This window comes from Bubalus bubalis, chromosome 2 (genome assembly GCF_019923935.1).
Source record: "Bubalus bubalis isolate 160015118507 breed Murrah chromosome 2, NDDB_SH_1, whole genome shotgun sequence".
Lineage (NCBI taxonomy): Eukaryota > Metazoa > Chordata > Mammalia > Artiodactyla > Bovidae > Bubalus > Bubalus bubalis.
The window spans coordinates 112,213,488-112,241,164 of NC_059158.1; the positions used below are offsets into that span (position 1 = coordinate 112,213,488).

A 27,677-nucleotide genomic window follows, 5' to 3' on the forward strand; every position below is an offset into this window, starting at 1 on the left:
CCACCTGTATAAAATCCCCACAGCACCCGACTGTCTTGTTCTGTCTCCAAATAGGAAGCCTCTCCAGGTTTTGTTGTAGTTTGTAAAACCTGGTTCACAGCTGAAGAATGTTTGCTGAATGAATAAAAAGATGAAGAAGTGACAGTCATGACTGCGTGAATAATATGAACATCAACCAAATATTTGGTTGGAAATATTAGTTTCTACCCACAAGGCAGAGAACATGTATGGAGAAACTCTGCTGGCACAGGAAAAATATATATCACTGGTGAGTTTTTAATTCAGTTTAAAAGTATCTTTTTTCATTTTGGAAATGTTCAAACATATCAAATAAACCCAATGTTTTCATCCATCAGCTTTGATAATTATATAACCAAGCTTGTTTCATCTATACCCTTACCCATTTACTCACACTCAAATTATTTCAAAGACATCATATGGTTTCATTTATAAATATTTCAGAATAGATTCATAAAGGATAAGAGCTCTTTTTTTTAATTCTTTTTTTTTAATTTTATTTTATTTTTAAACTTTACATAATTGTATTAGTTTTGCCAAATATCAAAATGAATCCGCCACAGGTATACATGTGTTCCCCATCCTGAACCCTCCTCCCTCCTCCTTCCCCATACCATCCCTCTGGGTCGTCCCAGTGCACTAGCCCCAAGCATCCAGTATCGTGCATCGAACCTGGACTGGCAACTCGTTTCATACATGATATTACACAGGTTTCAATGCCATTCTCCCAAATCTCCCCACCCTCTCCCTCTCCCACAGAGTCCATAAGACTGTTCTATACATCAGTGTCTCTTTTGCTGTCTCGTACACAGGGTTATTGTTACCATCTTTCTAAATTCCATATATATGCGATAGTATACTGTATTGGTGTTTTTCTTTCTGGCTTACTTCACTCTGTATAATAGGCTCCAGTTCCATCCACCTCATTAGAACTGATTCAAATGTATTCTTTTTAATGCCTGAGTAATACTCCATTGTGTATATGTACCACTGCTTTCTTATCCATTCATCTGCTGATGGGCATCTAGGTTGCTTCTATGTCCTGGCTATTATAAACAGTGCTGCGATGAACATTGGGGTACACGTGTCTCTTTCCCTTCTGGTTTCCTCAGTGTGTATGCCCAGCAGTGGGATTGCTGGATCATAAGGCAGATCTATTTCCAGTTTTTTAAGGAATCTCCACACTGTTCTCCATAGTGGCTGTACTAGTTTGCATTCCCACCAACAGTGCAAGAGGGTTCCCTTTTCTCCACACCCTCCCCAGCATTTATTACTTGTAGACTTTTGGATTGCAGCCATTCTGACTGGTGTGAAATGGTACCTCATAGTGGTTTTGATTTGCATTTCTCTGATAATGAGTGATGTTGAGCATCTTTTCATGTGTTTGTTAGCCATCTGTATGTCTTCTTTGGAGAAATGTCTATTTAGTTCTTTGGCCCATTTTTTGATTGGGTCATTTATTTTTCTGGAGTTGAGCTGTAGGAGTTGCTTGTATATTTTTGAGATTAGTTGTTTGTCAGTTGCTTCATTTGCTATTATTTTCTCCCATTCTGAAGGCTGTCTTTTCACCTTGCTAATAGTTTCCTTTGATGTGCAGAAGCTTTTAAGGTTAATTAGGTCCCATTTGTTTATTTTTGCTTTTATTTCCAATATTCTGGGAGGTGGGTCATAGAGGATCCTGCTGTGATGTATGTCAGAGAGTGTTTTGCCTATGTTCTCCTCTAGGAGTTTTATAGTTTCTGGTCTTACGTTGAGATCTTTAATCCATTTTGAGTTTATTTTTGTGTATGGTGTTAGAAAGTGTCCTAGTTTCATTCTTTTACAAGTGGTTGACCAGATTTCCCAGTACCACTTGTTAAAGAGATTGTCTTTAATCCATTGTATATTCTTGCCTCCTTTGTCAAAGATAAGGTGTCCATATGTGCGTGGATTTATCTCTGGGCTTTCTATTTTGTTCCATTGATCTATATTCCTGTCTTTGTGCCAGTACCATACTGTCTTGATAACTGTGGCTTTGTAGTAGAGCCTGAAGTCAGGTAGGTTGATTCCTCCAGTTCCATTCTTCTTTCTCAAGATCGCTTTGGCTATTCGAGGTTTTTTGTATTTCCATACAAATTGTGAAATTATTTGTTCTAGCTCTGTGAAGAATACTGTTGGTAGCTTGATAGGGATTGCATTGAATCTATATATTTTTTTTAAAACACAACCGTAGGAATACTATCATATATAGAAATATTACTATAATTTATCCCCAATAAACAGAGGAACACTATTATACATAGAAATATTGCTATCAATAATCCCCAAATACCTGCAAATACCCAACTGCCTTTGGGCTATAATTTGGGTCCCAGCTGTCCATTGGATTACAATTGGTTGATATGTCCTACAGGAGTCTCCTCATTTTTGTTTCCTTTGTACTTCTCGTTGAAATAATTTTAAAATATTTTATAAATGCATTGCTAAAAAAATAGGACATTCAGCAAAAATTTTGGTGCACTGATTTTTGGAAAATATCTCCATTGCTAGTTCTAAGAGCTTGTTTTTTAATGGATGTGGTAAATCAGATAACAAGAGAGAAATCCTGTAGCCAGAGCACTCCCAACTCCACACATATACACGCACACACACACACACACACACACAGCCTGAATCCCTTCATGTGTGAACCAGGAAATCACCTATGCTGACAAACAGAAAGAGTAGAGATGCTTCTCTGTTTTGGCCTTGTTTCCAGAAGGAATCAAGGGAAAAAAAAAAAGAAGTCAGCCAGAGATTTCCTATCAGATGCCTTCTATTAATATATGTGTGAAGCTAGAATTTTTAGTATTCTATATAGAAGAAGAATAAGATATAACTGTTTATAAATTGTTCTGGATTATTCTGAAAAGGGACTATTGAAATCCTCTAAGGGGGAAATACTGTTCTAGAATTTGAGAATACAACACAAGAAAAAACATTATCCCCCTACTCATAGACTTCACATTTTAATGGAGAGAAAGACAAAAAATAAATGTCAAATATTTAGTATTTCATATGGCAATTAAATGCTGCACCCAAAAAAAAAAAAAAAAAAAAAAACACAACAAAAGACGATGTAGAAAGAAGTGCTAAGGAAAGTGTGTGTGTGTTTTGTGGGTAATTTTAAGCTTAAAAGCCTCAAATAAGAAAGGAATATTTGAGCTGAAACATGAAGGAGGTTGAGGCACTCGTCTGAATAGTATCTAAGGGAAGAGGAATCTAGGCAGAGGGAATAATTTTGCAAAGGCCCAGAGTAAAAGAGCAAGGGAGAGAAGAATGGCTAGATCACTGGCTATATTGGGGTGCAAAGGGAAGAAACAAAAGGTCAGTGACTCCATATAGAAAAAGAAATTGGATTCTTTTTTTAAATTTTATCTTTTGGCCACACTGCACACCATGTGGGATCTTAGTTCCCTGACTAAGTACACAACCAATGCCCTCTGAAGTGGAAGTACATAGTCTTAACCACTGGATCACTAATGAATTCCCCTAGAAATGGATTTAATATGATATATAAAATGAATTATTACAGATATACATAAAATTTTCCAAAGATAAAGATAGGGTAAAAGCTTTATGTCTTTGAGATAACAAGACATATCCTAAAACACAACAATGAAATCGATTATAAAGTAGATGATTGGTAAATTCAACCTCACTGAAATTAAGCATTTCTGCCCACTGAATGACCAGCCTCACCCTGAATGGTAATTGTTGCATTACAGGGGACTAACTAAGCTTCACTCTCCAGGGTACAATCTCCAAAACAATAAAAAAAATGATCCAAGCACTTACCATGTTTCATTCACTTGCCAAGTATGAATCACTTAGTCCTCATTATACTCCTAAAACAGTTTCTCTCATCATTCCCATTTTGCAGGTTAGAGAATGGAGGTACAGAGATTTTGTCCTTTGTCCAAGGTGCCAGGAAAGTGATAGAGTAGATTTGAAACCCAGGAGGGATCATTTAACCTTCTCAGCTGAGCACAGGAAGAATTGCGATCCAATGCAACAGTAATCTAGTAACCTGGGTTAATGTCATAGTTGCAGGATATGACAACTGTTCTCAGGAATCAAAACTTAAAGTCAGTGAGGAACCTGACCCCTACAGGAAGCCAGTGAGAACCAGGGCAGCACAGTGGGCCTATGATCCATGTGAGTTTGCACAGGCTCAATGGGGCTCTTGGGGGTCTTAGCTTAATGCTCTCCCACACCTTAAAAGTGTTAGTAATTCTAGAACAAGGCACCCACATTTTCATCTTGCACTGGATCCTGCAAATTATGCACTGGTCCTAATAATAATAGATGATGGTATGAAATAGTGAAGGCTTCTTTGTCTTTGGGCTTATCTTACTGTTTGGAACTATACACTCAGAGGGATGACCAGGAAGGATCTGCTCCATCCTGGAGTTGCTTACTGTGTTTCTCTCTTACCACTGACATCTCTTGAGCTGCAAAGAGGATTTGCATAATCCTCCAGTTACATGAACTCCACAGGATGGGTGGGGAACTCTGGGTCACAAAAACATGCTATTAAACAATGTTGAGATATGGAAATTTATATGCTTACCTACATATTTTATTTTTTTATTCGAGAAAAGAGAGTCTCCTTATTTCTTAGCCAGATAATTGAATAGACTCATACTTTTCCCATTGGTTTCCAATGCTGTCTAACCTCATTATTTTCTGTACTTTTATTTTCCCCCTAAAACATTAAGTCTGATTTTATCACACCCCTGCTTCAAATTTAAATTGTCTACCAGAATTCTGGGTAATGTCCAGACTTCTTAGAATAGCATAAATCTCTTCATGAGTTGGCTCCTGCCTGTCTCTCTAACCCTATTTCTTATCACTCCCGCATACACATTACACAACCCAAGCATTGCAAGCTGCCTGTAAGTCATTTAATTAAAACAGATTTTCACATTGCCAAGCCTCTTTACACATATCCCCATCTTTAAGATAATTGTACCCCCTGTTTACTTGGAAACTCTCAATTTGCTGAATCTTGTCTCCTCTAACCACTTTGCTAAGGGAAGACATTCTCCTCTTGTTTGCTGAATATACTGTGCTCACTCCCCTTAGTTAAAGAAGATGCTTACACATTTGAAGCCCTCATAAAAAGCCCCCTGATTAAAGTAACCTCATCTTACTCATCTTAATGTTACTGGCAGTAGCCACAAAACCTGGTATAGTAGGCCCTATGCAAACTTTCACTGAACTAACAATATCATCATTCATTCAATAACCATTTAGGCACTTTACCACTTTGTGGCTGCCACTCTTTCATGTGTCTAAACAGTTAACAAGACACAGAACTTATGGTCTAGTTGGGAGACCATAGTACTTAGGGCCTAGTTGGTCTAGTTGCCCTCACAGGGCAGTGCAGTGAGAAAATTAACATGGGTTGATGAACAAGAAAGAAAAGTGAAAGATGATTCCTGTGATTGTCAGACTCTGAAGTATGGCATTTGAACTGAAAACAAAACATTGATCAAAAGGCACCCATGCAAAAGGCTGGAAGAAGAACACAATAGGGAGAAGAAACAGCAAATGAAATTCTGAACAAGCTTGGTCAGAATTGAGGCCAGCACAGTGGAGGGAATTGAAAGAAATGGTGGAAGTTAGTGCCTGAGTTCATAAAGTTGCTTAGCAAGAGAGAGCGAGGGTGGAGCCCTCCTGATGATTTCGTCCATGTGAAGGGAGCTCCACTTCTACAGCCTTCATCATCGCTGAACTCTCACCACCTCCCAAGAAGGAGAGGTGCCTTCTTTGGGAATGATGCTGCTGCTGCTGCTAAGTGGCTTCAGTCGTGTCCGACTCTGTGCGACCCCACAGACGGCAGCCTACCAGGCTCCCCCGTTCCTGGGATTCTCCAGGAAAGAACACTGGAGTGGGTTGCCATTTCCTTCTCTTGGGAATGATGAATGGCACCTAAATCACGACTTTGGGCGAAGGAAGTGGGCATATGTGGCCCTTCTTTCTCTCACCATCTCTTTCCTCATAATACATATGCTCAGAGGAGGCATATATTCTGATCTGCTCTCAGCCACACTCATTCAAGTTTTTAGGGGCTCAACAGGGGCTGTGACCAGGCCAGGTAGTTAAGTCTGTTTAATTAATTCTAGGGTTGAGAATCAGCTGATATTCTGATCTCCCTCTGCTTTGATGAACTCAATTGCTACTGAATCAGAGTGAGGGAGAGTTAGGTGAGAAGGATGGACTTCCTCAAAGTCTAAGACCCTGTGTGGGTTTCTTGGTCATGTATAATGTTTTTTCATATTTCAAGCCATGTAATACGATATTTACTAAATTCCTATTATTGTCCTTCTAGAAAAAGGTGTGTTCTCTCTCTCCTTCTCTTTCTAATTTTGTCTTTAAACATGCACACACATTCCCTTAAGTATCTCCTGTTTATAAAATAGATAATTTTTATGGCTTACACTTGAGTACTCATAGATCCTATAGCTTAGCCAGGGGAGATAAATTATGAGTGGGAGGACAAGGCAGGGATTATCAACTGAGCAACTATTACTGGGGCAGCCTCTTCACAGACAGAGAAGGCAATGGCACCCCACTCCAGTACTCTTGCCTGGAAAATCCCATGGATGGAGGAGCTTCGTAGGCTGCAGTCCATGGGGTTGCGAAAAGTTGAACACGACTGAGTGACTTCACTTTCATTTTTCACTTTCATGCATTGGAGAAGGAAATGGCAACCCACTCCAGTGTTCTTGCCTGGAGAATCCCAGGGACGGGGGAGCCTGGTGGTCTGCCGTCTATGGGGTCACACAGAGTCGGACATGACTGAAGCGACTTAGCAGCAGCAGCAGCTCTTCACAGAGGGTAAGAGAACCCTAGGAACCAAGCTGTCTTGCTATGCTACACATTATATTTTTGCTAAAGATGAGCAAACAGATTCTCAGAGAGGTTATCTAAATTTCAGAACACACGACTGAGAAAAGGCAGCATCAGGAGTCTGCTGTGTGTTAGATTCCCAAGGTCTTTGAGCTTCTCACACTACACATAAACAAATTAGAAAGAAGCTCAAGACAGGATATAATTAAGTGTGAAATGGAATGTAATCAAATATCAGTTGAAAAAATGCTGTGGTTGTTCAGCAGTGTGGGAGGTATTGTTGATTCAAGTTAGATCATACCTCCCACAGAACTTGTCATCACACCCATGCAGGCTACATTTGGACCCTGGCTATCACCCATTAGGTCTCCAAATAAAGTTATTATAATATGCATAATAACACATATTTTAGGTATCAGAGCAAACAAAATTAAACTTAGGTTTCAAATGGCAGAGGATCTATCATTCCTAGCATACTTATTTTAGGATATTTTCTTCCTTATCAATGAAACCATGTTATTCAGTAGCTACTCTATCTGAACCATCTCCATGTAGTAACTTAATTGTGAATGAACCTCAAGAGATTAGCAGGATATTCAGTGACACTTTTTCTACTGAACACTTAAAATTTGGTTGTCCAAACCATTAACTACCTGCTTCATTTTGAGTATGGATTTCATATCTTCCTGATTTGCTACCATACATAAATTATTTGATGTCCTTATAAAACCTGTAGCTCCAAACTGATATATTAAGATCCCAACATTTAATTCAACTTTAGGCTTTGTTTTAGTAATACAAATTAAATCATTCAAAAGCCTACCATCATATTAGCTAATCCAATGAGTCAAAGATCGCCTGAAACCACACTCTCATTGAAAGTCACATTTACATTGGACCAAAGCCAAGGAAGTGAAAAATAATTAATTTATCCTTTTTAACTGTAGAAAACTATTTAATAAACTGAAAGTAATACCCAAGCTAAAGCAAAAGCAATTTATTCTATTTCTTTGTAGAAAGTACACTGAGAGTCTAAAAATAAACTACTAATTAGAATGGGTACCTTGGTTTCTGAAAGGCAACTCATTCACCTATATAGGCAAATAAGGATTATATTGTATTGTTGTATTGTATTGTCTGCAGAGAATTCTATAGATGTGAGAAATAAACCAGCCAGAAGTAAAAACATATTGAAAAGAAAGAGCATTCACCCTCAAAGAAACACAGATTTTTGCCACCAAGGCTAACAATAAATCATTATGAATATCCATGTGAACCACAGGATTTATTTATGGTAGTGTAGCTTGACTATTGAATAAAGGAGATTAATAGAGTTTGAAACCAACTTTTAAATGCAAACTAGAAGGTACAACAGTGGATTCCAGGTGTAAAAGACAGAACTTCAGGCATCAAATCTACATTCGATTATTTTGTTTGATTTTTTATTGATTTGATTTTGTATGGTATGTTAGCTTTTCTGAAAAAAAAAAAAAAAACACAACCAAGACAAGACTGTTTATGATAGACTATGGATAGGAATAATATCATAAGCATTTTGATATGAATTCAAGTACATGGAGAGTCCATATTTTGTCTGTTTGAAGTAAAATTTCTGGCCCAGATCACGTTCAGGGTGAATGCGTTCTCTCTTCCCAGTTTCTGTTCTACACGAAGCTGTCATTCTACTGCATTTATATTCCCTGCAGTTTCATTATCCTTCTCTGTATTTCCACTTAATTTACAACAGCTCTCTTCCCAAAGTGAAACTCTGACATGAAAAAAGGATGACTTTTGGAGTTGAAGCAGGCTGGCAGGTTCAGCTACTCCTCTGCCTATGGTTCAGCACCGAGAGGGGTGGACAGCAACCTAAGGGAGGAAGTTAGGTTCTGAATTCTCTCCCAAAGGGCTAAACACGGGTATCCTGGAGAGGTTGGTCTCATCAGGGAACAATCACTGTCCCTATCAGTTCCTGCTGCCTTCCCCTTCTAGAAGGCTCCTGACATGAGGAGAATGATGAATCCATGGGCTGCTGTGTGATAGAAGGACCAAACTGACACAACTAGGCCAACAAAGTCTCTTTCTTGGTAATAAGTTGAATAAAGAACCTGAAGGGAAGGAAGCTTCTATCATGCTGGGTTGACTTAAAACATTTTGTAGAGTAAGGAGCAGACAGTCATTTGGGGACTTTATATCTCCTACTTGGAAGAGTAGAGATTCAAATGGCACCTGTTAGAACTGGTAGAACAGCAGATATACACAGAGAAGCAGAGCTGGGAGAATCACACTGGCTCTGAGAGTTGAAGCAAAAACCCTCAGGTCCTGTTTGCATTTCTAATTCTTACATGTACACTTGGACATCTGTGAGATTTCCTGTTCTAATTTCCCAACAAGCCTCTTTTTACTTATTGTAGCTCTGAAAGCTTGATAGAAAGACCTCTGAAACTTGAAAACCAAAACAGACTGGATTAGAACAATATAGTAGAGGTGAGTTACACCATTTTTTAAAGAATCCATTGACTCATAGTTAAATTAAATGTTTCTCCAGGTCAGTGGGTCTCAAATATTAATGTGTCTTAAAATGATTTAGGCAGTTTGTTTAAATATGAAGATTTGGAACTCTCAATCCTGACTTCAAAATTGGAATCTCTTGGGGTTTTAACATGCATTCCAGGTAATTCTGAGCTAGAATTATAATTGTCCAAACCTTCAGAAACCTAACTACATTCTAACTATTCTAAGTTTTATCTCTGAATCAATTGAGGCCACTGAAAGACTGCAATGATCACACTTTTGCAATTCAACATTATACCCTTCAGTTGTATATTAAAAAGACTCTGACTTTATTGCATTTCCTTAGATATTTTGCCTCAGTTGGTGACCTTGGTTAAAGTGTGGAATTCTAGTAGGAAAATACTTTTAGGAATTAGAAATCCAATAGCCCTTGCTTCCCTTAAGATACTCATATAAACTCACTGAAATATTAATAGCTAAAACCCCAGACTTACTAGACAAAAAATGAGTGACTGAATGAGTGAGCAAGTGAATGAATGAATAAAGACTTGGGATGTGTTTCCGTTTTAACCCCATTTGCCAGGAAACTGATGACATCTGATTTCCAAATTCCCACATCTTCCATTGCCAGCATCACTGTGTGTTATAAAAGAAATTTAATTGCAAAGGCAGATCATCATTCCTTTTAGTAGTCTGCTAGGTTTGCTGAAGCAAGTAAGTTCTAACTGGCATCCATTTATTTATCACAGACATACTGAATTCTATTCTGTTAAGTTTATTACCAGGCACTTTAGGAATAGAAACTGAAAAGGGTTGAGCCTTCACGGACTTCATGTTTCTTCAGAGGGACACGAAACACATTTACCAATAGTGAGAATGCAAGCCATTCAGACAGTGTTATGAGACTCAGGAGTGAAAAGTGATTATTTCCAGCAGGATGATCAAGTCAAGTTCCAAGAGCTAGCAGGGCTGTACATCTAGTAGGATGGGCAATGAATAGAGATGAAGAGAAAGATAAGCTAGACCCAGGAAATCCTGATTTTCCTTACTAGCTTTTCTCATAGGTCCCTGCATTTCTGCAGAGCTCCTACTGTCTTTTGTAACTGCACATTCATCTAGGCAACTATGTGTTCAATGCTTCTATATTCCTCCACTACTCAGCACTACCCATAAGACAGGGCTGTGTGTGTTTCACTCACCACTCTAGGTACACAGGCACACAGTACCCAGCACAGTGCCTGGAACACAGTGATTGCTCAGCAATAATTTACTGCTGAATGAATGGTTAAGAGCCTAGGATTCTACATGGTTTGCCATTTATTCCTTTTGAAATATTTGGACCCATATCTAAGTCTCCATTTCCTCCTGTGTAAGATGAGGCTGTAATAGTCCTTTCCATATAGAATTGAGGTAACTATTAAAAAGGACTGTACATGTCAATAAATTATAGGTATTTTTACTTTTATAGGAAGAGGCAGTGATATGAAGCAAAGCAGTGTAGGAGTTATAGGTTTTAGGGATGAGTATGAATTTATCTGGCTTTTTTTCTTTTTTCTGTAACTTTACAGGTTCACCAGGCAAAGCAATGTAGCAAGTTTGATTTAAACTAGGTATCTCCCAAAGCAATCTATGGATTCAATCCAATCCCTATCAAGCTACCAATGGTATTTTTCACAGAGCTAGAACAAATAATTTCACAATTTGCATGGAAATACAAAAAACCTCGAATAGCCATAGCAATCTTGAGAAAGAAGAATGGAACTGGAGGAATCAACCTTCCTGACTTTAGGCTATACTACAAAGCTACAGTCATCAGGACAGCATGGTACTGGCACAAAGACAAAAATATAGATCAATGGAACAAAATAGAAAGCCCAGAGACAAATCCACATACCTATGGACACCTTATCTTTGACAAAGGAGGTAAAAATATACAATGGAGAAAAGACAATCTCTTTAACAAGTGGTGCTGGGAAAACTGGTCAACCACTTGTAAAAGAATGAAACTAGAACACTTTCTAACACCATACACAAAAATAAACTCAAAATGGATTAAAGATCTAAATGTAAGACCAGAAACTATAAAACTACTAGAGGAAAACATAGGCAAAACGCTCTCTGACATAAATCACAGAAGGATCCTCTATGACCCACCTCCCAGAGTAATGGAAATAAGAGCAAAAATAAACAAATGGGACCCCAGAATAATGGAAATAAAAGCAAAAATAAACAAATGGGACCTAATTAAACTTAAAAGCTTTTGCACAATGAAGGAAACTATAAGCAAGGTGAAAAGACAGCCTTTAAAATGGGAGAAAATAATAGCAAACGAAGCAATTGACAAAGAATTAATCTCAAAAATATACAAGCAACTCCTGCAGCTCAATTCCAGAAAAATAAACGACTCAATCAACAAATGGGCCAAGGAACTAAACAGACATTTCTCCAAAGAAGACATATGGATGGCTAACAAACACATGAAAAGATGCTCAACATCACTCATTATCAGAGAAATGCAAATCAAAACCACAATGAGGTACCATCTCATGCCAGTCAGAATGGCTGCTATCCAAAAGTCTACAAGCAAGAAGTGCTGGAGAGGGTGTGGAGAAAAGGGAACCCTCTTAAACTGTTAGGGGGAATGCAAACTAGTACAGCCACTATGGAGAACAGTGTGGAGATTCCTTAAAAAACTGGAAATAGAACTGCCATATGACCCAGCGATCCCACTGCTGGTCATACACACTGAGGAAATCAGAATTGAAAGAGACACGTATACCCCAATGTTCATCGCAGCACTGTTTATAATAGCCAGGACATGGAAGCAACCTAGACGTCCATCAGCAGACAAATAGGTAAGAAAGCTGTGGTACATATACACAATGGAATATTACTCAGCCATTAAAAAGAATACATTTGAATCAGTTTTAATGAGGTGGATGAAACTGGAGCTGATTACACAGAGTGAAGTAAGCCAGAAAGAAAAACACCAATACAGTATGTGAAGTGAAGTCACTCAGTCGTGTCCGACTCTTTGCAACCCCATAGACTGTAGCCCACCAGGCTTCTCCATCCATGGAATTTTCCAGGCATAAGTACTGGAGTGGGTTCCATTTCCTTCTCCAGGGGACTTCCCAACCCAGGCATTGAACCCGGGTCTCCCGCATTGCAGGCAGACGCTTTACCACCTGAGCCACCAGGGAATCTCCCCCAATACAGTATACTAATGCATATATATGGAATTTAGAAAGATGGTAATGATAACCCTGTATGAAAGACAGCAAAAGAGACACAGGTGTATAGAACAGTCTTTTGGACTCTGTGGGAGAAGGTGAGGGTGGGTTGATCTGAGACTAGCATTGAAACATGTATATTATCATATGTGAAACAGATCGCCAGTCCAGGTTCAATGCATGAGACAGTGCTCAGGGCTGGTGCATTGGGATGACCCAGAAGGATGGGATGGGGAGGGAGGTGGGAGCGGTGTTCAAGATGGGGAACACATGTAAACCCATGGCTGATTCATGTCAATGTATAGCAAAAACCACTACAATATTGTAAAGTAAATAGCCTCCAATTAAAATAAATATTTTTTTAAAAAATAAAAAGTTTAAAAAAATAATAAACTAGGTATCTCGACTCAGTCTTTGCTCCCATTGAACCAGGCAACCAGGAGTGCTTCCCCTGAAGATCCCATTGCTTCTTTTATGAAATAGGACTAACACAACAGCTGCTCCTTTATCATGAAACTGTCCTGATGGTCAATGAGAGAGCACAAGTGAAAGTTCTATGGAGCAGATCTGTGCTGTACAGGGCCTGTGCCATAGGTTTGAGGATATCCAGCTTTTTCTTGAATTGCTAGTAAACAAGCAAGATAAGCTGTGCCCATGTGAAAACAGGGCTTGTTGTGGGAAGAAAACAGGCAGTCCCTTGAGTCAGAGAAATCTCACTTCCAACCCTTGCTCTGCTTCTGACATGCTGGGTAACCTCAGACCAGTTACCTTATCTTTTTAAGCTAGGCATTCCTCACCTGTTAATCACATACAATTAAATCTACCTCCTGGAGCCAAGGGCTTCCCAGGTGGCTCAGTGGTAAAAAAACAAACAAACAAACAAAAAATCCGCCTGCCAATACATGAGACGTGGGTTCAATCCCTGGGTCAGGAAGATCCCCTGGAGAAGGAAACGGCTGCTGCTGCTGCTGCTGCTGCTGCTGCTAAGTTGCTTCAGTCGTGTCCAACTCTGTGCGACGCCATAGACGGCAGCCCACCAGGCTCCCCCGTCCCTGGGATTCTCCAGGCAAGAACACTGGAGTGGGTTGCCATTTCCTTCTCCAATGCATGAAAGTGAAAAGTGAAAGTGAAGTTGCTCAGTCGTGTCCGGCTCTAGCGACCCCATGGACTGCAGCCTACCAGGCTCCTCCATCCATGGGATTTTCTAGGCAAAAGTACTGGAGTGGGGTGCCATTGCCTTCTCCGAAGGCAATGGCAACCCACTCTAACTCTAGTATTCTTGCCTGGGAAATCCCATGAACGGAGGAGCCTGGGGGGCTACAGTCCAGGGAGTTGCAAAAGAGTTGGACAGGAATTAGCAACTGAGGATACATGCATGCCTGGGGCCACTGGAGGAGGCAAAGATAAATCCCAGTAGAGATACTGTGAACTCCAAGTTCCTGTAAATATACATCTATCTCTGGTTCAGAAAGAAGAGGGAGTAGGGATAGGAGGAAGAGTGTGGACTGAGAAGGCTTCCCTGTCTGCTCTCACATGGACTAAAATGTCCTCTGAGTGGGGGATGCAGATAAAGCCAGTTACAAGCCCTGCCCTCCAAGCAGCATTTCTCCTTACAACCCAAAGGTGTTCTTCCACAACTGGATGATCATAGCGCTCTAGTGAACTGTACTAAAAAAATTTTTCTTTGTCCAAACTTGATTTTTTTGTCAAATTAAATCTACCACATACAGACTTTTAATAGGGACAGACAGAAGGTACCAATTTTTAAGGAAACACACACACACAGGTGAGGAAAAAAAAACTAATATAATTTAATGTATATCTTTTTTTCCTATGTATGAATTGAGGGAAAGTGTTTGTGTCTTTTATGAATTTTATCAGCAGAACTCCTCGATTTGGCAGGAGGATGATTGAGAACTGTAATTTCTACAAGCCTGAGTGTTTGTCATTTCTCCTGCTAAATTTTCAAGAATATTTATTGAGTACCAGGCTATGTAGTGATCTATGGGCTTTAAATTATACAGTAAAGGGGGCACAGCCTCCCCCAGTGGAGCCTATAAAAACAAAGGCACCCATACTCTGGGTATTGGGTTGTGGATTGGTATGTATATGTGAGATACACATCTTATTTTATGAAAAACACTTGGAAATAGAAAACATCCAAAATTTATAGGGGTTGTAACTTAGATTTGGACTAAGTCACTTTCTTAAAGTAAGTCATTAGATCATTATATTACCTTCAACCTTATTTTGGGTGTTGGTGTACCAGGCCCCATATCTTTGATTATGCAAACACCATTACTTGGGTGTAAATAAGCATTCCATCTTCTGTTTTCCAGGAGGACAAAAGCTGGTGCACTGGGATAACCCAGAGGGATAGGATAGGAAGGGAGGTGGTAGGGGGTGTTGGATGGGGGACACATGTACACCTGTGGCTGATTCATGTCAATGTACGGCAAAATCCACCACAATATTGTAAAGTAATTAGCTTCCAATTAAAATAAATTAATTTTTTTTAAAGTATGCATGAGCCTATGGGGAGAAGGAGGGGACCATATCTGCATGAAAAGAGTAAATAAAGACAGAGGCTGATGCTAGTATGCCTTTGAGTAGACAGAATGTGGCTTCTGATGGATCTGACATTCTGAATGACCAATACCTTTTCCCCTAATTGGCCTGGACCAACTGAATAACCTTTTAGTGCTTTGGCTTCATTTAATTGGGAGCAACATCTTTGGGAATTAGAACTGGTAATGGGAAAGATATGGAGTTTATTCACTCATTCATTCAACAACACTTACTGAATGCCCATGATGTGCCCTCTGGATGTTATAATCTGTCCAAGAAAAACGCAGACAGGAAATAAGTGCCATAATACTAGCACGTGGATGACTAGACAGTGCAGGGTAACAACATAATGAAAGACAAGTTACCAGATTTTAAGGAACTTACATCATCATTACCATTGAAATTTCTGCCATGTGACCTATTCTCATTTAATCCTTATAACCAGGCTATGAATTGGGTGTCAATATTATCTCATTTTAGAAACGAGAAAGCTGAAACACAACAAAACTGAAAATGAGTCTAAAGTAACTTGTACAGTAGAAATGGGCATTGAGTCAAGGGAGTCTAACTTGAGATTCCATGCTCTTAACCACTATATAGTACACCACCTGGACACTGGAAAAAAAAAACAACAAACTGTCCTTGATAATGGAAACTCAAGACATAACACCAGGAGGTCTGATGCAAGAGCAAAGGACCCCACCAAATGAAATGTCCTAGCAAATCCCAGCAGCAGTTTGCCTTCAGTCTTCCAGTTACCATGACACTGCTCACCAGCTTGCCCCTTAGAGAGGAAGGTTAAAGGAGTTCCCTCGGCTTTAAATTATTAAAATTACTATAAATTTACAAATAATCATTAGCTCTATAGTTTCTAGGAATCTATGAGAAAAGCTATTTTGAATATGCCACATTTTATCTACCAAACTGTTAAATAACATTACCACTTACATATTTTTACCTTCTGTGGAAGTGATATACACATCTCAGAATCATTACAAAAATATCCACTGGCAATGAAATATTGGTAACAGTAATACAAGCAAAACAAGGGTAGCCATGAGCTGGCGATCATTTTTACTTGGTGATGGTCACATAAGACTACATTCTATTAATCTGTAATATTTTCTATTGAAAGTGAAGTCGCTCAGTCATGTCTGACTCTTTGTGACCCCATGGACTGTAGCCCACCAGGCTCCTCCATCCATGGGATTCTCCAGGCAAGAATACTGGAGTGGGTTGCCATTTCCTTCTCCAGGGGAATCTTCCCCACCCAGGGATCGAACCCGGGTCTCCCACATTGCAGGTGGACGCTTTAACCTCTGAGCCACCAGGGAAGTCTGGTGGCTCAGATGGTAAAGAATCTGCCTGCAATGAGGGAGACCCAGGTTCAATCCCTGGGTCGGGAAGATCCCCTGGAGAAGGGAAAGGCTACCCACTTCAGTATTCTTGCCTAGAGAATTCCATGGACAGAGGAGCCTGGTAGTCTGCAGTCCATAGGATCACAAAGAGTTGGACATGACTGAGTGATTTCATTCATTTTCTATTAGTGTTATATTAATTTTATTACCTGTCTGATATTTGTATTATTAGATGTTGAAACTTTAAAGTGAAACTCTTTAAAGGTAACTGGAGAGAAATTTTGGAAAATCAGTCCTGATTTGTGACTTTAAAGTAAAAACATTAATTGTGATGGTTATGAGATCATTGGCCAAGATAATTAATTTCTAAAGGCTAACCAGGTAATTATCAATGATAGGCTAAAATGTATTTGAAGATACCCTGAAAGGATAAAGTACTAAATGAGTGTGTCTCATCCCTGCCCCATTACAGGTGTCACTAACAGTAGGTTTTAAAATTGAAAATGTCCCTTTAACATGAAGAGATTCTAACGTGGGATGAGGTGAGTCTCAGATGGTTGTTCATTGAAAAACAAAACAAAACAAAACTTCACTGGTCTGAGAAATGAAAACAATGTGATAGTCCCTCAGTCTTGTGCAACTCTTTGCAACCCCATGGACTGTAGCCCACTAGGCTCCTCTGTCCATGGAATTCTCTAAGCAAGAATACTGGAGTGAGTAGCCATTCCGTTCTCCAGGGGATCTTCCCAACCCAGGGGTCAAACTCAAATCTCCTGCACTGCAGGCAAATTCTTTACAGTCTGAGCCACCAGGGCAGGCCTGAGTCTGAGAACCTCTACAATAAATTGCAGCTATTATTAAGCAAATAATATTGAATATTTATTCAGACATTTGCTTTATGTTTGCTCCTTATTGCAAAATTCAGACTTAAATTGAAGAAAGTAGGGGAAACCAATAGGCCATTTGAGTTAAATCAAATCCCTTATGATTATAGAGTAGAAGTGACAAATATATTCAAGGGATTAGATCTGATAGATAGAGTGCCTGAAGAACTATGGACAGAGATTCCTGACATTTTACAGGAGGTGGTGATCAAAACCATTCCCAAGAAGAAGAAATGCAAAAAGGCAAAATGGTTGTCTAAGGAGGCCTTACAAATAGCTGAGAAAAGAAGAGAAGTGAAAAGCAAAGGAGAAAAGGAAAGATATATCCATCTGAATGAATGCAGAGTTTCAAAGAATAGCAAGGATATAAGAAAGCCTTCCTAAGTGATCAATGCAAAGAAATATAAGAAAACAATAGAATGGGAAAGACTAGAGATCCCTTCAAGAAAATTAGAGATACTGAGGGAACATTTCATTCAAAGATGGGCCCAATAAAGGACATAAATGGTATGGACCTAACATAAGCATAAGATATTAAGAAGAGGCAGCAAGGATACACAGAAGAACTATGCAAAAAAGATCTTAATGACCCAGATAGCCACGATGGTGTGATCACTCACCTAGAGCCAGACATCCCGGAATGTGAAGTCAAGCAGGCCTTAGAAAGCATCACTAAAAACAAAGCTAGTGGACGTGATGGAATTCCAGCTGAGATATTTCAAATCTTAAAAGATGATGCTGTGAAAGTGCTGCATTCAATATGCCAGCAAATTTGGAAAACTCAGCTGTGGCCATAGGACTGGAAAAGAGCAGTTTTCATTCCAATCCCAAAGAAAGGCAATGCCTAAGAATGTTCTAACTACTGCACAATTGCACTTATCTCACATGCTAGCAAAGTAATGCTCAAAATTCTCCAAGCTAGGGTTCAGCAGTAGGTGAACCAAGACCTTCCAGATATTCAAGCTGGATTTAGAAAGGGCAAAGGATCCAGAGATCAAATTGCTAACATCCATTGGATCATAGAAAAAGCAAGAGAATTCCATAAAAAAAATTTACTTCTGCTTCATTGACTACACTAAAGCCTTTGACTTTGTGGATCACAACAAGCTGTGGAAAATTCTCGAAGAGATGGAAATACCAGATAAACTTACATGCCTCCTGAGAAATCTGTATGCAGATCAAGAAGCAACAGTTACAATCAGACCTGGAACAATGGACTGGTTCCAAATTGGGAAAGGAGTATGTCAAGGCTGTATATTGTCACCTTGCTTATTTAACTACATGCAGAGTACATCATAAGAAATGCCAGACTTGATGAAGCACAAACTGAAATCAAGATTGCTGGGAGAAATATCAATAACCTTAGATATGCAGATGACACCACCCTTATGACAAAAAGCAAAGAGGAACTAAGGAGCCTCTTGATGAAAGTGAAAGAGGAGAGTGAAAAAGCTGGCTTAAAACTCAAGATTCAAAAAACTAAGATCATGGCATCCAGTCCCATCATTTCATGGCAAATAGATGGGGAAATAATGGAAACAGTGACAGACTTTATTTTCTTGGGCTCCAAAATCACTGCAAATGGTGACTGCAGATGGTGACTGTAGCCAGGAAATTAAAAGACACTTTCTCCTTAGAAGAAAAGCTACGATAAACCTAGACAGTATATTAAAAAGCAGATACATTACTTTACCCACAAAGTTTCGTCTAGTCAAAACTATGGTTTTTTTTTTTCAGTAGCCATATATGGATGTGAGAGTTGCATCATAAAGAAAGTTGAACACGGAAAAATTGATGCTTTTGAACTGTGGTGTTGGAGAAGACTCTTGAGAGTCCCTTGGATTGCAAGATCAAACCAGTCAATTCTAAAAGAAATCAATTCTGAATATACATTGGAAGGACTGATGCTGAAGCTGAAACTGCAATACTCTGGCCTCCTGATGCGAAGAACTGACTCATTGGAAAAGACCCTGATGCCGGGGAAGACTGAAAGCAGGAGGAGGATGACAGAGGATGAGATTTCAGATGGCATCGCCATCTTGAAGGACATGAGTTTGAGCAAGCTTGGGGAATTGGTAATGGACTGGGAAGGTTTGGGTTCTGCAGTCCATGGGGTCACAAAGAGTCGGACATGACTGAGCAACTGAACTGACTGACTTGCTTTACAGACAGAAGGAAGAATAGAAAAATTAACAAGAACACCACCAAATGGTTCTTGATTATTTGGCTAATGTTTTTACTGGGACTTAAAATTTGGAGAGTCCACAATAGGACCACAGCTTGATAGCTATTTGATTTGCTTAGAAGAATGTGGGACTACCATTAATCCTTTAAGGAGATACTCAGATGAACAGGAGTAAAAATACAGGAAGCATGACTAGCTACAAACTGGAGATTATTCATGGCTTGAGAATACTTTTAAGCTGTAAGAATCTGGATCATAAACCCAACCAGGACCAAATAAAACCTGATACAACTTATCCATTGCTAAGACCCAAATCACTCCAGGGACAGTCTGCCCTTAGAAAGCCACCTTGGCTTTCTGAGAGGTTTAGAATGGATTTGGTTTTGGAGTCATGTAATCATGCAATTTCCTTGGTCATAGAAAAAACCTATTAAATCGTAATGTCTTGCAGTAGGATCCATGCATCGGGACATTTTAGAGATCTCTAAATGACCCCATTGTGTAGGCAAATTTGGGGGTAGGAATGTAAACTCTTCTCACACTCATCCATCTTTGCATCCTCCATCCTCACTAGTAGTTGCCACCCCCATCCCATTCTCATCTTTCAATTTAGGCTAAATCACTTCTTTCTACCCCTCAACCCACCCTACCCGTGTGCCCACCTTTTAGTCTGTCCCTAGTCTACACTTTTCACTTTATAACTTTGGTCAGGTCATTGCCTTGGTCAAAAATGTCTAACTTACCCTACCCTTACCTCTGGAGTTTTGTAATCAGCATACAGGTATCACCTGGGAGCTTATACCAAGGTCTAATTCCAGGTCCTGTCCAGGTCTACTGAATTAGAACTTACATAATATTTTAATAAGATCCTCTGGAGACTCGTATAAGCATTTACATTTGATAAGTATTGCTTTAAAACATTATTTCCCAAAGTACATTTTGAAGGACATTCTCAAGGACAGAGAATCTACTGCCTGGATTCAAAGACACACTTTTCTCTCTCTTTACGGAACATCTGTCCATTCAAAAAATGTTTATTCAGTGACAACTATACCCTACACTATGCCAGGTTTAAAGGATCTTGTGGTGAAGATGACAGAAGTGGCCCCTGCATTTGTGGACTGCAGTCTAGGAAGGCAACGTTAACATGGAAGGATAAGTATAGGAGTGCCATAAAGGGGATATGTAAGATGCTGTAGGATGATCTAGTTAATGTGGATGGGGAGATGGATGGGGAGGGGCTAATGAAGTTAGGAAGATGAACATAACATTCCTCAAAAAAGGCTGCTATAGCAGTTCTGTACTGATACAGAGTTTGGAGGACCAAGGAGACGTAGCTGAACACAGCTCCAGCATCCCACCAGGCAGATGCAGAGGCTTGGAACGACAATAGGAATACTTGCCCCATGCCTACTCCATTCAAGGCAGTGTGGGCTCTAAGTATTTTCCTTTTCAGTAGGTGCAGTTATGAACAGAGCAAAACTTAGAACTCAGCTCTGGCCATCTGCCTCCAACACCTCTGTTCTTAGCCATCATACTCCAGCATGCTTGAACTGGGAAGAATATGGTGCATTCAGGAAGCTGAAAAACAGGCTGTGTGCCTAGACGTCAAGTAGCATTTGTTCACAGATCTATGATCCTTTTTTTATCTTAAGGGTGAAACTATAATACATCACCATTCAGCTGTGACTTCTTATAGCACAAATTTTTAGAAACATCCCATACTTACTGAATCAGAATTTCTAGCCATGGAGCTGAAACCTGCATTTTCATAATGCTTCAAGGTGATTCAGAGGCAATGCAATTTGAAAACCATAGAATTAGCAGTACCAGTTCCTCCAATAACCTCCCTATCATAGTCTCTCCTAATTAACCCACAGTTATTTAATAATATATTGGTCCCAAAGTATGAACTAAACATCAGGGTAAATAGGATTGAAGCTGAAAGAAATCTGAAAATTGAATCTATGCTTCTCCAGGTCCCCTGACTGTCTGGCTGTGAAAAGAATTATCTAGACTTGAAAAATTGGAGGCTAAAAAGAGACCACAGAGGCTTAGAACTATTTTCATTATAATGCCACCCATTTAAATAACTAATTGAATCTCTGGAAGTTGGAGTAAAATCTGAAATTGCTGGAAGAGCAATTATTTCACATGGCTTATGACTCCTCCATCCTTTCACAGTGCTAGGAGAAGATGCTCATGCAGCAGAGAGAATTTTATCAAACATACTAATAGAATGCATACAATAGCAGTAGCTAAAGTAATCTCTGGCCACCGGGGCACACAGACTCAACAAAACTAATATGCCTTCTTAAGTGTCCAGGGACCTTGACAGCTCTAACACCAATATCTGGCTGCCAGTAGGGTATTATTTTTAATTTAACCTTTTCCTTTCTTAAAGCCATTTAACAGAGGAATTATGCTAATCTCTTATGAGACAGAAACTAAAAGAAACAGCTGCATTTCAATAAACCTCCATCTTCATATATTATCTTCCTGCATTTTTCCAAGACTTATCTTTAAAAGCTTAAATGTTATTCAGGTACATTACTATTAAAACTTCAAAATCCATTCTCCTCGCTGTTGCCTTTCAAATGGTTTAGAATAAAGATCACAGTTTTTCTGTCCCATTCTGTTTGGAAATAACATTCCCCTGGCTACTCCACAAACCCTGTTCATTCAGCTCAATTACTTTGAATTTTTATTTAGGAAAACAAGTTTTGGAGAGTTCCTAAAAGAGATTGCTGTCTCCACCCCTCAAAAGATCAGATAAATATCCCACTGTATTTTCCAAGCTCTTCTGTATTCCATATGTTTAGTTCTGATTCTACCCATAAGCAACATTTACTGGATGCTACTCTGTTAACACTGTGACAGAAGATCATTAAAAAGATGAAATGGTACAGTCAGAAAAACTTTATGTGGGTACCTCACCAGTGCAATGTAAGACACGGATGATGATAACCTTCAAGAGCTGTCACTGCCCCCTTGCCAATCACTGAGAGGCAGTTTGAAGAGGCAGACAGATGTGTGTGAGTGTTTGCTGTAACATCATGTCACTGCCGTGAAGATGTATAAGTCAAAGAACGACCGGGGGATCCTAGATGCACAAGGCTGGACTTCTGAGGAAACATTAATAAGCTCAGTATTTGTGGCAGGTTCTCTCCTGCAGGATGACCTGCTTTCCTTTCCCTTCTTCCAGGAGGCTAATGCAAAGACACAGGAAGAGCCAGGCCCTGAATGAGAGGATGTTATTGCCAACACAAGGCCAGGGAGGTGTGGATGAGACCCACTTTGCTTTGAGCACTAGTGTTAATATGCTTCCATCCTTCCTTCCCCTGGGTGTGCCTTTTCTTACTCTGGCAATAGTGAGATCCATAGGACCCAAGATAAGAGTATGAGACTATGGAAAAGGGACCAAGTTATTAATTCCAAGTCTTAGGTCAAAACAGGGCCTTAGAACTAGGAGTTCCTGTATCTCAACAGGAACTAGCTCATCAGGGAACTGAAACAGGTGTGGGGGAGAAGACCCATTCTAAGAAAGGCAGTCATTTTACAAAAGTGCTCCTCTGTGTTTGTCAGGACTTAGCTATTAAATATCCTGGATCATAGCATTCCGAATATATCCAAGTGTATAAAGCATCACCATTAAGAGTAAAGAAATAACAAATCATACTTCTGACTTCTGCACCTGTTCAATACTTTTTAATGTATTGGCCCCTCTTCTTCCACAGGCTTATATTTATCAGCGATGTATGCATAGTGCTGAAGGCCCTGCATTCTAATGAAGATGCCTGGAGTCAGGCTTAAGCACACAGGATCCACAAATAAATTGTGATGGTATTCATGCCACATTTAAATGGCTGTTCAAAATACCACAACAGTGTTAACAAAAGACAAGAACTCCTACAGCACACAGCTGTAAAATCATGGCATAGAACAACCAAATATATTTTCCCTGCCAAATCATAACGGTTCTAGAAAGCTAAGACTTCATTTACAAATTTTACAAACTTCATTGCCTGGGTTATATGCAAAAGGAAAAGAAGGAAGCCTTTGCTCCCCCATCCCTCACTGACTCAGTAGTGGAGGAGGCAATCAAGTGGTCAGGCAGCAGAGAGCACTAAGGAAATAGCAACCTACCTGGCTGGCACAGCCTTGGGCAGGGAGTCCACTCACTGAAAGCAGTCACGAGACAGTCTTTCTTGCACGGGAGCAGACAAGCACGTACAGTTTCTGGCCGAGTAGATTCTGGACATCTGCCAATGTGAAAGACTCGATCAATATCTCCTGGAGAAAGTAAGTAGTTTGACACAGAACCATAGGATTCAGAACTAAAAACACTGAGACCCTGTTGTTCCTTTTACAGACATGAGGAGAAAGATCCAGGAGAAGCTACTTGCCCAAGGACTCAGAACAGGAGGCAGAGCATACAACAAATTTCATTTCTCTTGACCTAGAGACTAAAGCATCAGAAAGGGAGGCGGGTAAGGATATACACTTGGTAGTTGGTAGCCATAATGCTATATCTACAATGGAGGTAGGTAAGAAAGTAATAAGGACTTTCCAGGTGGCACTAGTGGTAAAGAACTCGCCTATCAATGCAGGAGACATAAGCGATGCGGGTTCGATCCCTTGGTCGGAAAAGTTCCTTGGAGGAGGGCATGGCACCCCACTCCAGAATTCTTGCCTGGAGAATTCCATGGACAAAGGTTCACGGGATCGCAAAGAGATGGGCATGACTGAAGCGATTTAGCACAAGAAAGAAATAAAGTGGTTGCCAGGGGCAGGACAGGAGGCAGGAAGGGGATGGATGAGAGCAGGGTTGAGTGCAAGGCCATTCATCATTGTATATTATATGTCTCCTTGTATTTTGGTATAATTTATGAACCATGTGAATGCTTATCCAGTCAAAATAAAGACAGAGAAAGGAAGAAATAAAACACAAAAATCATTAAAAAGCGGTTATATTTGGGATGTGGGATGCTAAGTGGAGGAAGGTATGGCCAATTTTCACCATCAGTCCCTTTGTATTATTTTATTATACTTGTATAATAATATATAGAAGCATATAATACTTGAAAACAAATTAAAATGGGAATGTATATACTCACAGAAAAGGAACTGTTCAATAAATTAATTATTGGTGGCCTTATTATTAATCATCCTTAATATATACACATAAAAACTGTCTATCAAATAGGTCAATTCAATGAACATAACAATAGAAAGAAAAAACAGTGTCTTTAGAGCATAAAGTATTATTTAAGCAAGCTATTCTGGTAAGGAAAACTGATGTCATGCTTTAGTAGAACTAGCAAAAAGCACTAAACTCATTCCCAAGTTCCTTATTCATCCCTTGAAAGCTACTACAATTAAATTGAACTGCTATTTACTCCATCTCCCCTCCAGTCTCTCCTGGTATCTGTCTGGAAACGAAAGTGCAACTTGAAACATGTCAATTTCCTGTGTTCCCAGTGGGGCAGCAGGAGTTGAGGGTACAGGGAACCCAGCCAGGACATGCTCAGACATCACAAACAGCTCAGGAATGCCTGTGGTGCTGGTTTGGCTTCAGGCTTTCTGGAGAGGGTGGTTTATTCCCCAGGGACTTTGTTCATTTCAATTAGAAGTAGGTTTTAATCTCTTTTTCAACTTTTAAATATACCTTTATTGAGGTATATTGTTATGTTGTTTTGTGTGTGTGTGTGCTCACTCATGTCCAATTCTTTGCAACCCCATGGACTATAGCCTGCTAGGCTCCTCTGTCCATGGGGTTTCCCAGGCAGGAATACTGGAGTGGGCTGCCACTTCCTTCTCCAGGGGACCTTCCCTACCCAGGGACTGAACTGGCATCCCCTGCATCTCCTGCGCTGGCAGGCAGATGCTTTACCTCTGTGTATACCTGATACGGAAAGGACTGCACCCATTTAATTTGATGAGCTTGAATACATGTGAACCCCTGTGTTCCCATGTCCACAAGCAAGGTGATGGACCTATCCCACACCTCCCAAAGTGGCCTTGTGTCCCTTGGTTTTGGTTTTTATTTTTGTGTAAGGGAGGTGTTAATTTCTTTGGGGGAACTGATATGGCCTACTTCTAAATTTCTGATTTATTAGCATCACTTACAATAAATACTCAATATCAATTATGATATTGATTGGGCATAATATCAATTCTTCATATCATGGTCCCTTTTACCAGTGTTCTTCATCTAAGTCCATAAGAGAGAAACACTATCATCCCCTCAGGGACAAAGCTCAAACTCAGGTTATCTTGCTTTTATAGAGGCCATGAACTAAGGGATTTCCTGAAGTGTGATTTCTGGTCTGATAAGAGCCAAATATTCTCTTGCTAGTGAAACCTTTTGTTCATTTCTTCTGCCAATAAGGTTTATTTAGAAGATACCAATTTCCTTAAAGGTCAATTACCTCTTCTTTTCTATTTACATGATGTTTACCTTTCCCAGGATCACATTTTCAATTTTCATAAATTTTCTCTGAATCATCAAGAATACTCTCCTTGACCATTAGCAACTTATGTGCTAAGTTGGTAGCACATAAGTTCCTAAGTTCCACATACCTGCTAAGAAATATAATGTTTATTTTATTTATCGTTTACTGACACTGACTAAAAGGTTTTTGATATCTGTTGCACTGCTGGGTTTCTGTGTGTGTGTGTGTGTGTGTGCGCGCGCGCGCGTGTGTGTGTGTGGGCATGCACGCACACGTAGGCATGCGTTATATAGATACTAATTTTTAATGACTGCATGGTAGAATTTCACCTCATATCATTTCTTAAAAAATGCCAGATCTTAATGTTGTGTAAATATTTAGTAATGCTAACTGAATGATTGAAAAGCATTCTGTGCTATTGGAGCCTGAATACAAATCCCTGGGGAAATGAGGCAAATTTATCTAGTCATTTCCAAAACAAATTTGAAACCTTAAAAACTAGGGTAACATATGGATTCACATTTTAGCTAGTAAACACAGTATGGCTTCTTGCCTTTTGTCATAATTTATACTTTTTACTGTTATATATAACACTCTGATTCTAGATTGGCAATACTCTTGGCTAAAAGGGTGAATGCATTTCATTTCAACACATATATTTTTCCAGAACTTGCACTGGAGTATTCCACAATTGCCTCCTGGTTGCCCTGGAGGCTTCCATTCCTGTGCTGAAATGCATCAAACTTATCTACAGGGGTCTGCCATTTCTCAGTTATGTGCCCATAATCATGAGGTAGACACAGTCATTCAACCCTGGGACTGAGGGGCCATCCCAACCTGCCAACTTTGTAAACATTCAATGTGTTAATGGAGCTCCCCATTACTATGTCTCATCAAATGCCCAGTGTTTTCTCAGAAAGTGCCTTACATGACCTTTGGAAGGTTCTGAGTTGTGTGATTTTAATCTTTATTATTTTTTCACACATTGCAACTGGGAAAAAAAGAAAAAGAGAAGTGAAACAAAGCCACATATCCCAATAAGCTCTCAAGCTTTCACTCCTTTCTGATGTGATCAGTTCTATTACTCATACAATGGTAACATTCTTACCTATACAATTACAAGGAAACCAGAACCCCAATCCTGGGAAGCAAAGAATTGCAAGGAGTTCTGTGCACCCCAGTACAATGGGTTTAGAGTATCAAACACATCTTGTTAAGCCCATCCAGTCTATGGAGACACATTTCTTTTTTTCTACTCTGAAGGCCACTCTTTCTTTAGGATATTTTCTTTTCCTATTGCCATTACCCTCACCCAAAGGATTTAACAAATGGCAGGGAATTTTTTTTTTTCTCTGCAACAGCTTTCACATAAAAAAGAGCAAAAGCATACTTTTTGAAAGGGCAAAGCAAAGGATACTTTCTCTTGCTGATAATCTCACTATGTGCTTCACTGGACACTAGGTATTATTTTCTTAGCTCAATTAATCTCATTAACCTCAAGAATTTTAATTAACTTTACTTAAGTCAATGCAGCCTCCTCTTGTTTAGCAGGATCCTTTGGAAACATACAGTAAGAATTAAAACTAGGC

General features: G+C 39.5%; 1 protein-coding gene across 3 annotated transcripts in view; it reads right to left on the bottom strand.

Annotated features, from left to right (window-relative positions):
* THSD7B (thrombospondin type 1 domain containing 7B) overlaps positions 1-27,677 on the bottom strand; it is a 1,246,259-nt gene that overhangs the window by 464,925 nt on the left and 753,657 nt on the right. For all 3 annotated transcript variants that reach the window (XM_044935904.2, XM_025276961.3, XM_045164228.1), the window contains exon 10: positions 23,780-23,895. In XM_044935904.2, coding sequence (XP_044791839.2) covers positions 23,780-23,895 — 116 coding nt within the window. The remainder of the gene's footprint in view (positions 1-23,779; positions 23,896-27,677) is intronic.